Consider the following 12,408-nt stretch of genomic DNA (forward strand, 5'->3'; position numbering starts at 1 on the left):
AGAAAGCTAATGTAAAATGCAAGTCCTGGTCATGAGAAGAGAAGTGAAGGTGTTTACTAAGTATCACCAAGGAAACCACGGCAAAAGGAGAAGTGAATCTCCCCCCAAAATAAACGGTTCTGTTAGAATGTTGTTTTAAAGATTCGTTGTCAAGACCACTGCAATTTTCAATTTGCTAAGTATTACTAAGATTTGGGCAGTTTTAATATGTTCTTTTTCATTTGATTTTTCTTCATTTCTATACTGACTTACTGGAAATTGTGGGATGACTTTGATGTGCTGAAGTGTTTAGATCAGGAATTTTCACTGTTGAACAGTCATAGAAAGAGAGAATCTTATCTTGTTTTCTTGGCTGGGGATTTTGTGTGGGTGTGTGAGGTGCAGCTGCACCATGAGTTTCTTGGCAGTCAGGACAGGGCAATTCTCAATGCAGTTCATCTTGAATAGGAAGAAACTTAAGAGTAAAAAGTCTACTTTCAATGCACTAAATTCAGTGGAAAACACCCAGGGCCTGAACCTTCAGCTGACATCCTGTTACTTGGTTAAATGGATACAGCAGCCTCAGGCCCATGTCCAGGTTTTATGGTAGGAACACATGAAGGGGAGAACAGTCAAGGCTTTGTTTCAGTATAAAACCATCAGTTACCACATCTAGTTTTAAATGTTTTTGGTTTTTGTTTGTGGTTTATATAAGTTTTTTCTCTAAAGAACACTTAATAAAAAAGGCAGATTGATGGAAACCTAGCTTTGCTTGCAAGTATGAATTCATATTTTTATGTAGCTTATCAGAAAGATTTTTTCAGATTTATTTATATACAGATGGATTCCCAGATCTGCTTTTATTGCTCACGTTTTCTTCACTCTCCCTTGATCTCTTCTGTAGTCTATAAGCATCGTGTTTTCCCAAACCCTGAAATTAAATGCAGACAGTATAGAACTATTCATTTTTAAGCACACTTAATCCTTCCCTTTGCATAAACTCATCATTACTCTTCATAAGCAGAAACCTCTGAACTGCATCCAGTGCTCAACTGCTTGTTTATATCTTTGCTGTTATTTAGTATTACTACTTTTAGAGTAGTATAAAGTTTTGTTCTGTGGACAGTTTGCCTGAGTTCAAATCCAGTCCTGCTGCTTACTTTGTTGGTTCCATTAGCTTTTTAGTTTTTAACTTCCAAAATAAAGATAATTATGTTAGAATCTCATAAGTTTTTTTTAAGACCTAAGAAAGTGCATACAAAGGACTTAATTTAAAATAAATATCCAGGAGAAGAGATGCTAGTTGTTTTATTGTTGATTTAGGTCCAATCTTCTAGAATCTATTAATAGCTGTCTTTTCTGGTTGATGTCATTTAGTCTAAAGATCATCTGTATGTTGATGACTTCCCACCAATACCTCTGTTCCTAACCTCACTTTTTGCTAAGCTCCAGACTTGCAGATCTGACTGCTACTCTATTATCTACACTTAAATGTCAAATGCATACTTCAAACACAACGTGTCTTAAAACAACTTTTGATCTCTATCACCAGCCCCTGCTCGTTTCCCCAATCTTTTCCTCCCCATTCTTTTCTATCTCAGTTGATGGTAGCACCCTCTGTACGTTTGACTTTTGTTTAGCTACCAGCCCCTGTCCATTTCATCAGCACATCTTAATAGCATTATCCCCAGAATATATCCTGAATCTGACTCCTTGTTGTCATCTTATCTACTACTATCATAGTCCTAAGACGGTAACTCTTTCCTGTCTAGGCAATTTTGTAAGGAATGGTCTTCTTATTTCTCCGCATTTCATGATAAGACTGGACCATTTTTAGTCTTATTGTGAACAATCTATTCTCCACATTGAAGAACAATATTCTAAAAAAAGATTATTCCCCTTCTTTTTATTGAAATTAGAAAACTATCCAGAGTTCTTGAAAGCCTTTCATGACCTAGCTCCTCTCTGACTTTCTGCCAGTCTCTCAAACACTGCTAGTTCATTCCATCTGAAGGCTTTTTTTTTTTACTAGCCTTTTCCTCTCTTTGGGATATTTTTCACCCATATCTTCACAGTGTGGCTCCTTGCAATTTTTAGGTCTCAGATGTCAACTCCTTAGAGAGGCTTACCCTGTGACATCTTTCCTGCTTTTCTTAAGTTAATCACTATCCGAAATTTCCCTTCCTCTTCTTCCTTCTTTCCTAAAGTGCCCCTCCCCAAACCCAAAGGAATTTAAGTTCCATACAAAGACTTTATCCGTTTTATTCACTGCCATATGCCCCGTGCTTAGAATGGAATCTGGTATTCAGAATGTTTTCAGTATTACAGTACTATATGGGTGGATGGCTAGATGAAAGAATGAACAAGTATGTATCTGGTAATTTTTCTACAACCAGAGGAATGATAGATTATTTCATTCTTACAAACTTTGTATAGGTGTTTGTTTTAGAATTAATCGTGCTAATCTTTGTCCTAATTGCTTTTATCTATCACTTCTGTTTTTGATTGTAAGGCTTTCTTCTTCTCGTAGAGTGCTAGATACAGTTGTAGTACTTAATGTTGATTAAATTGAAAATGCAATCTAACATCTTTATATTCTCTGAAATTATAGAATATGTATTTCTGAAAGCAGGTGTGTTTAAAATACGCATTCCCCTTTTATCTCCTGCAGTTCATAATTGGACCCTTGAAGACACTCTTCAGTGGTTGATAGAGTTTGTTGAACTACCCCAATATGAGAAGAATTTTAGAGACAACAATGTCAAAGGAACGACGCTTCCCAGGTGAGTCTTTGTTATGCAAATGTATTTTCCATTGAGGGAGAATTATATGTTTTCCCATACTGAATCTACAAATTACTTCCGTGGCTGAGGGCACAAAGGAAATATAAATGTATCCATTCTTTAGTCTTTCTAAATTATGCATTTTCAAGTTTTAATCAATTTTTCTTGTCTAAATAATCAGGCTCTTGGAAAAATTACTTCCAAGGAACATGATTTTGAGTTTCAGAAGATGGGTCAACTATATCATTTGTAAATAACATCAAGGGTCAACTTTTGACTAAGAAAAACATTTTTATTTAATACTGATTCATTTTTATGAACACATCTACTTGAATGGATTAATGTGCATCTCTTTCTTGTGACATTTTAAATGACAATAACCATCGAAATATGGTGTCTATACGTTATACCTGAATTTTAAAAATGAAATTAATAAAAAATAGCAACCATTTAAAAATGTATGCTACATGCAAGTATTTTATATTATCTCATTTAACCCTCATGGTTAAAATGAGGTATATATTGTCTTTCCCATTTTAGAGGTTAAAAAAACCAAGTCAGAGACAAGTTAAACATTTCGCCCAAGGCAGCATTTAAACCCAGATAGATTTGATAGCAAAGTCCAGGTTGCCAATTTATCCCTTAGATGTCTGAATCCAGTTTTCTAAATTTTATTTTCTAAATTATATATAAATTGTATCATTTGCAAATACCAAATGATATAATTTAGAAATTATAGTTTCTAATTAATTAACTTAATAATCTTGAAGGATTTAAATGTCAAAATTTGCAATGATTTTACCAGAATTTTTTACTCTTACAAGATTGCTTCTTAAGTTTTATTTTTCCCTGGATGATTTCCTACATGAAAAAAGATTCTAATCAGTTACTACAATCTAATCATTATATGTAATGAAATATATACATTGTGTCCCTAGTCAGCTTCCTTACATGCCCTATTTAGATAAGTATCCATTGTTGCTTTGAGGTTTGTATTTGGGATCAAGTTGAAAGTTTTCAAATCTCTCTTAAATGTATTCTGAACATCAACATTAGTTTTCTGATTTTATTATACATATGACTAGAATGATGAAATTATGGGGATAAGAGTCAATTCGATAAGTACTTACTGAATATCTTTTATGTTCATGGTACAACTAGATGCTCGAAAGAAGACAAAAATCAAATAAAATACAGTTATTTTAATTAAAACAAGTTCTTATATTAAAACAGAGTCGAACATTAAAATGAGATTAGAATTTTTTAATTTATATATGTTGCCCTGGGTATGAGGAACAATAGGAATTTTCTTGTTGCCTTTTGAGAAACTTCTTTATATGACAACAACATGAAATAAAATAGGCTAATCTGTGTTTTGACAATCGGTGTTATAGCTACTCATTTCTTTTGGTTAAGTAAAGATGATCAGAGATGCTTCCAATTCTGGTAAAATTGTGACATCACACACTTGTCAAGATCAGCTCCTTAAATAGTGAACATGTTACTATAGAAAAACATTATAAGTTCAGTTTTCAGGTCAGCCCATTGGAATCTTTTTTAGTGGAGGAGAAAGGAAAACAGTAAACTCTTCCCTAAGCCCCTGTTATATAGTAATGGAAATTAGATGAGTCAACTTAAAGGGGCAATATCAATTAATTTCAATTATTATGTAAAGTTCCAGAGCTCTTTATATGGTATCTGTAGACATAAGAGCTAGTTACAAGAATGTATAAGAAAATGTATTACATATTCTAGATGGTTGGCCTACAACAGTCCATTATGATGTTTCTTTTCTGTGACATTAAAACCCTTTACATCTACTAAAGGTAGCCAAAACTATGTTTTCTGTTGGCTGTAGTGGTTATCTTAAACCTTTCACTGTGTTTTCTATACTCTGTAATTCTTACTACCAAACATTATACTAAGGCTCTCTTCACCTGACACATACCACCTCATTTCTTTCAGGCCTATGTGGCCTTCCCTGACACCCTTACCCACTCAGGTGGAATCATTTTTATCTCTGGACTCATATTGAATCTTGCATAAAATTTTGTTATATATTTTTTACTACATCTCATTGTCTTTCTTAGTCTATTGACAGTTTGCTATTCATGCATCCATCCATACATATGTTCATTCAGCTATTACACAAACATTTATCAAGCTTCTACTTTTGGCAAGTACTACATTAGGCTTTGGGGATACGGAGATAAGACATAGTCTTTGCCTTCATGCATTTTGATAAGTGTCATGTTAAAGGTGTAAGGGAAGCATTATAGGAAAGTACCTGTGGAGAAGATAAAGGAAGGCATTTTAGAGAGGGAATGTTAGAGTTCTTCGCTCTTTAAGGTTTTATAGATGCCTCATAGGAGTTCCTGTAATTTCTCCATACTTAGAGAGTACTGATATCTTTCTATACAAAATGTAGTGTTTCAGAGTAGTCTTTGGAATCGTACATATTTGGGTTTGAATCGTTGCCTTACCTATTACTAATTATGTAACCTTAGTCAAGTTACTCAACCTCTCACAAGTATCTTCACCTATAAAATGGAAATACTATTATAAGGTTTTCTTGAGTATTAAGTCATTGGTACAGGACCCAGCATGTATTATCTGCCTGTATTTATTGTCATTGTTATTATTATTAGACTTTGTGTAATGAAATCTTCACTAGCATCATACTTGGTTGTTAAGAAATCTTAGTTGAATACTGGGCTGCTTGTATTTACAGTCCATACTAAAGTGATTTTATTTCCTTATTTTACCTGTGCCTCCTACATGCTTTCTTCATAGCTAATAAAATGGTTTAGTACTTCTTCTTATATAAATTCCTCTACCTACCTACCTCAATCCATGAAGGCTTTTTATTTCCCACTTGTGACTTCAGTGTACTTTGTTCAATTTTTAAACAGTTAAACGTGAGAATGTTAAAGGTACAGATTTTTTGATACTTTTAAAGAAAATCAGTATGATCTAAATTGAAAACTAAATTGTTTTTTAAGGTCTGCTGTAGATGTTACTTATGGTTTTATTATCCTTTGTGAAAGGATAATAAATGACAGAAGTAATTAATGATTATAAAATATTTTCAACTTTAGGCTGGGCATGGTGGCTCATGCCTGTAATCTCAGCACTTTGGGAAGCCGAGGCAGGCGGATCATGAGGTCAGGAGATCGAGACCATCCTGGCCACCATGGTGAAACCCCATCTCTACTAAAAATACAAAAAATTACCCAGGCATGGTGGCATGTGCCCGTAGTCCCAGCTACTCGGGAGGCTGAGGCAGGAGAATTGCTTGAACCCGGGAGGCAGAGGTTGCAGAGAGCTGAGATCGAACCACTGCACTCCAGCCTGGGTGACAGAGTGAGACTCTGTCTCAAAAAAAAAAAAATTTTTTTTCAACTTTATAAATTTCTAAATTATAGTAAGTCATAACAGAAAGTAACCTTAGAAAACCAAAGCTTTTTCAATGTAGCTACTAAATTATTAACATACAGGAGTCTTCCTACAGCTAAGTTTGCACTGAAGAAGTTTTTGAAACATGTAACAAATTATTAAATCATACATGGATGAGCTCCAACAGTGATCATCAGTAATATGTAAAGGATTAAATGTGTTGCTCAAATATTTAAATTTGTATACTAGAAATATTTTCATTTAATATATATATATGTGTGTGTTTTTCAAATAAACAGGATAGCAGTGCACGAGCCTTCATTTATGATCTCCCAGTTGAAAATCAGTGACCGGAGTCACAGACAAAAGCTTCAGCTCAAGGCATTGGATGTGGTTTTGTTTGGACCTCTAACACGTTAGTATTCTCTCTCACTCAGAGGATGATGTAAAAGAATATCCTGATCATCTCTGTGTTATTTAAGGAAAGAGAAAAATAAGATAGTAGGCCTCTAAGAAGAATCATCTATTACCTGTGAAAGAAGTATAATAATATCTTAAAAGATTTATAGGATGGGATTTTCTGTCACTGAAACATGAGTGTGAAATTTTCAAAGCTGGTTACTAATGTAAGAAGTTGTATATAAAAAACTATATTTAGCTGTAAATTTAGGATTTTTAGATTTAAAACTATGGATCTTTGGAGGAGTTTTAATGTTGATGTTACTGTAATGGGATATTCACTGAGGAATCTCTTAAAAAATAATACAGTCTAACCATCTTGATGGCGTGAAGCAGTAGAGCCTAAAATTTCACTAAACACCAAGAAAAGGGTTTTTTAGATATAGATGGAAAGCAAAGACTCACTTGAAGCTTTGTAAATTAACAAACTCTACTGGCAGGAGCAAGAAGTAGAAAATGTTATTTGATTGTTTTGAAGAGAAACATTTGAGAAAGTGTTATGCAATATCTGTAAAGAAAATAAACCTTGTATTTATTTACTTTGACAGGAATATTTTTTCCCCAGAAGAGAAGTTTAATATGTTTGTTTTATTTAATTTCAAATTTTTCAGAAAGCTTTGGGAGAAAGTGTTTGAAAAGTACACCTTTTAAAGGAATTATGTTTTTTTTTTTTAGTCAAAAAAGAATAACAAAATTAATACAAGAAAAGTGGCTTCCACAAGTTATAAAGTAGGAAACTAATGTTTATTCTGCCTGTATTCTTGGAGTTAGGAGATTTTCAGGTTTCTATGATACCATCTTGGGAATGGCCCTTCTAAAAAAGGGTAACTAGAATTGGTTGAATAGATTTCATGACTTTACTGGTGGTTCTTTTTTGGCCTGGGCTAAAAGAGCAGCTGGTGAAACAGCTGGAACTCCCCATATGAGAGTTGGTGGAAATGCACTGTTGGTGGAAATTACAAACCCTAGGAAATAGAACACTGCTGAAATGCCGAGCGTTCCATAGAGATGATGCCCTTTTCAACCTTTTCCTTGTCCTCACTTCCAGACTGAATCCATTGGGGGATTATCTTCTGTGGGATTCTGTCCAATTTTTCTCATGTGAGTGATTGGTAAAAATAGGAATTAAAGTATAGAATTTGTTTCTATTTACAACTTGATCAGGAATACTCATATTTTATTAATCTTGAAACTAACCCCTTTCTAAGCCCCCAAAATTATATTGCCAAGTCATTTGAAAAGAAATCAAACTAGTCTTAAAAAAGATTGTAAACAAATATTTAAATAAACCAATTAAAAAGTTAATGATTTTAAATATGTTTGTCTTAGAATGATTGAGTGAATGTGCCCCGTAGTCAGAACACTTATGTTAGATTTATTTTAAAAACCAGCATTGTCAAATGAACAGAGATACATTTTAAAGGAGTTTTTTTAAAAATCTTTTCCAGTCTGTAGTGCTTATTATTGAGTGTGGGACCTTATTTATCTATTTATTGTTATTTATGGTCAGAGAATAGGGCTCACAGTTGAAGGAGAACGTGAATTGAACATCTCAGTGTGAGGCAGAAATAAAAAATGCTTTTGAGATTGTAGCTTTCAGCAGTACATTTCTTCCACTACAGGTGGAAGGATGAGGGTGTACACTCTGGCAATATGGAGAACTGAGAGTCACTGACATAGGGCATGCTACATATCACACTACACAAACATAGCCAAACCCCAGACTTGTCAGCCTAGGAACTTCTGTAGAACTCTTTGTCACCAAACTTCAAAATATGTTTCTGTTGGAGGCCTGGGTATTTAGGCAGTTTTTCACTGTGAGCTGTATCTCTGTGGAGCATTAAAATAATATATTAGCTATCATTGTGTCTCTGTTCCAGAGAGCCCCGTGAAAATTAGTGTGTACTGACTGGGCTAAATCAAGAAATCTGAATAGTGATTTCTGTGTTTTGTATCACTGAAGGCAGTAGGCCCTGGCTCCTCACTCTTTGTTTCAGACATAAGGCTGGGGGTTAACATCATGCCAGTAACCCCCATATCTCTGGCATATAGACACCTAAAATTGGATAATCGTTATTCCTATTTAACCCAGGCTTTATCAGCCTTAGCACTAGTCACTCTTTGGGCTGGAGGATAGTTCCTGGATAAGTCTTTGTTTTCAGCAGAGGGGACACAGGGAGGAGGTTGTCTTGCGCACTGTAGGGTGTTGAGCAATACTTCTGGCGTCTGCCCACTAGGTGCCAGTAACCACTCCCCCAAGTTGAGACAACCCAGAATTGTCAAATGTCTGCTAGGGGTGGGTGAGGAATTATCACCAGCCTTGAGAACCACTGATTAACCTAACCTAATTAGTTATATAGCTGCCTCCTTGGGGAAAATACATTTTGGTGAGTGATCAGGTTTGTAAGTGTGACAGAAACGTGACAGCTGCCTGGCTTGACTGAAGGAAGGGAGTTGGGATGATGGTGGTGATACTTTTGATGACTCCCTTCACCCCACAGAAGACCATTCTGGCAGCATATGATTGGAGGTGCTGTTGCTTTTTCAAGGGTCCCCATGACTTTGGCCACTCCTTCTCCCACCAGCAGGGGCATGGTGTGTCTATATGGGTTTGCCTCTGCCCTTCTATAAGTCTGGTATATCAAAGAGTTACAAGAAGCACAGTCATTATTTGAAGAAAGAATTTTAAAAGGCTAGAGCTTGTGCATGGGAAAGAGATCTCCAATTTTTGGTTTTGTTTTAGATACTACTTAAAAAGTGCCTTTTTGTATTGAGGCACTGTCATACTCAAAGATTAATTTAATCATCTGTAATTCTCTTAATAGGCCCACCTCATAACTGGATGAAAGATTTTATCCTCACAGTTTCTATAGTAATTGGTGTTGGAGGGTGCTGGTTTGCTTATACGCAGAATAAGACATCAAAAGAACATGTTGCAAAAATGATGAAAGATTTAGAGAGCTTACAAACTGCAGAGCAAAGTCTAATGGACTTACAAGAGAGGTAAGTTCAGAAAAATCATAACTCATTTATGTAGGCAAATACAATTTGTAAAAAAAGTAATATGGGCATATGCTTAAACACATTTAGGTTATTATACACATCAGGAATATATGCATATTTGATTTCACATTTTTAGAAAAGTATACTTTTATAATTACAGATTTATTATAAGTGTGTATACTTGAGAATAAATGAGTAGAAGAACAGTGGAGGTAAGTCAAATATAGTGGAATTAGATGTGTAGTTAAGTTTTATTTTTAACTTGATTTAAATAATTAGGAATTTTTGAAAAGCTTTTTGCGGAAGAGTATTTCCCTGCTTTCCCTGTCATTTGAGCCCAGGATAACCAAAATAGCTGTATAGTAAGTTGCCTGATATTTTTATTAACCAAATTTAAGGCTAATGAAAAATGCTATGATTTCTGATTGAAATATGTATTTAATTGCTTGACACAGTATTCATTATTTTGTAAAAAAAATAAAACTGGAAATTTTTGTGAGGAATTTTTATTTTTATTGTTCTATAAGGCTTGAAAAGGCACAGGAAGAAAACAGAAATGTTGCTGTAGAAAAGCAAAATTTAGAGCGCAAAATGATGGATGAAATCAATTATGCAAAGGAGGAGGCTTGTCGGCTGAGAGAGCTAAGGGAGGGAGCTGAATGTGAATTGAGTAGACGTCAGTATGCAGAACAGGAATTGGAACAGGTATTTACATTAAAAAAAAATCACTTGTAAAGATATTAACATTGCCACTCTGAGGAGCCAGGTCCTGTTTTTCTTCAGTTTCCTACATTTAGTTCCATTGTGTACTGTTCCTCAGTTGATAAAAGAATCATTTGTTTATGTTGTTAGCATTGATCGAAGTTCATATAGCAAAATAACACAGTAGTAACTGAAAGATAGTTACCATCATGTTCACTCATTCATGAAATCTTACCTTGCCATCTTCATTGTCTTGAGTAAATTTAAGGTGTTTGTTTAACATCTGTAATATGTTTAAGTTTCTGACTATAATGTAGTAAGATAAAGTATATCTAATTTTGAACTTCTCTGCAAAGGTAAAGGATTTCTATTAAACATTCATTTCAATCCTGTTAAATAGTTTTAGAACATAATCTGCTGAAAGTTCTGAAGCTCCTCTCCAATACCTGTTTCTCCTGTTCAGTTACTTAAGATAGAATATAGGCATTTAGGCATTGCACAGAGTCCTTTGGAGAAGGTGAGGGGCTGGCAGAATTTAATTATAGACAGATGCATTAGTTTCCTGTTCCCACTGTAAAAAAAAAAAAAAAAAAAAGACACAAACTTAGTGGTTTAAATAAACAGAAATTTATCATCGTAAAGTTCTGGAGGTCAGAGTGAGTTGAGGCGAGCCTGCAGGACTGTGTTCCCTCTGCAGGCCGTAGGGGAGGACATGTTTCCTTTCCTTGCCTCCTCCACTGGTAAAGGCCACCCACGTTTCTCAGCTCATGGCCCCTTCGTCTGTCTTCAAAGCGCATCGTTCCAGCCTCTACTTCTGTGGTCTCATCTCCTCCTTCTGACTTTGATGATTTCTTTACTGATAATGAAACCGAAGAACAAAATGAGGGTCATAAAACTTGCTCAAAATTAGAGGTGACTCAGTTATAAAGCAGGGGCAAGAACTTAGGTGTTCTGCCTCCACTTCATTTTATGCGCTGTTGCTTCCTTCTTAATAGAGTGCTAAATAAGAAATGCAAATTAAGTGATGAAGGACTTAAGATCAACTCATGAGAAAATATGCACTGTGCGTTACTGTTTCCTTCAAGATTGTCATTTTATGAGAATATGTCTGACTGAACACAGCCATCTTTTTTATAACTGTTAACCACTCCTTCTCTCACACCCCCAGATGTCTGTTTTTTGGAGCTCTTCCATCTAAGGACTCTTAGATGTATTTTACAGTCATGCCCCATTCAACTAACAAACCATATCAGCACAGAATGTAGCAAAGAATCAGGGAGTTGACAAAAAAGGCCTAGTCGAAATCATACTGTATCCGAGAAGTGGGTACTATGCCCTTTGCACTCCTGTAAGAACTCCCTGCCTTTTTCCACCAAGACGTCCAACTCTCGGTTTGTTCTGGTATATTTCTGTCTTTCTAAACTTTGTACATAAAAAGGAGCGAATCAGAAAACAGTAGTTTGGAATTCTTCTACAGAGATATAAACTGATGGTAGTACTTCACAGGTGACTGCCTCACAGTGAGGGAGAAGAGACAATATAAAAAAAGGGCCCAAGAATTATGGACATTCTAACTTGAAGCTTTGGGAGAGAGACCATGCACACCTCAGTAGACCCCGAAGTTACCAAAATATGATGTATTGGTATTATTGGTATGAATAATCTCATTAGATCCTGGGTCAATAAAAGGTGGCTTAAAGGAAGGAAATTGGTATTTTAAAAAGAACACTGTCTGGCATGATTACATTAATAAGAAACACAATTTTCTGAGGGCTTACTGTGTGCCAGCAGTGTATGCTACACACATTGCCAGTGGTTTGCTCATAAATTTTAATCCTCACAACACATAGGTATTATCTTCATTTACAAAGAGCTGTGTAGAGAGGCCAGATAAGTTATTTGCCTTGGGTTACACAGCTATTAACTGGTAAAGGCAAGATTTTGCATGTCATATTCCAAAGTCTGTGTCTTCTTATACTGCTATTAAAAGCTTTGCTTGTAGAAATAAGTTTAACTGAGAAATGATGTATAATATGACATAACCCACAATTCCACGTAGTTCAAGGAATTACTGTATTTTGTTTGG

The 12,408-nt window shown here is 35.1% G+C and overlaps 1 protein-coding gene across 3 annotated transcripts in view; it reads left to right on the forward strand.

Moving 5' to 3' along the window:
- Positions 1-12,408, forward strand: part of STIM2 (stromal interaction molecule 2) — a 157,306-nt gene that overhangs the window by 122,026 nt on the left and 22,872 nt on the right. For all 3 annotated transcript variants that reach the window (XM_063619749.1, XM_055245523.2, XM_055245524.2), the window contains exons 4-7: positions 2,651-2,762; positions 6,458-6,573; positions 9,443-9,620; positions 10,148-10,325. In XM_063619749.1, coding sequence (XP_063475819.1) covers positions 2,651-2,762; positions 6,458-6,573; positions 9,443-9,620; positions 10,148-10,325 — 584 coding nt within the window. The remainder of the gene's footprint in view (positions 1-2,650; positions 2,763-6,457; positions 6,574-9,442; positions 9,621-10,147; positions 10,326-12,408) is intronic.

Source organism: Symphalangus syndactylus, chromosome 16, assembly GCF_028878055.3.
Source record: "Symphalangus syndactylus isolate Jambi chromosome 16, NHGRI_mSymSyn1-v2.1_pri, whole genome shotgun sequence".
Taxonomy (NCBI): Eukaryota; Metazoa; Chordata; class Mammalia; order Primates; family Hylobatidae; genus Symphalangus; species Symphalangus syndactylus.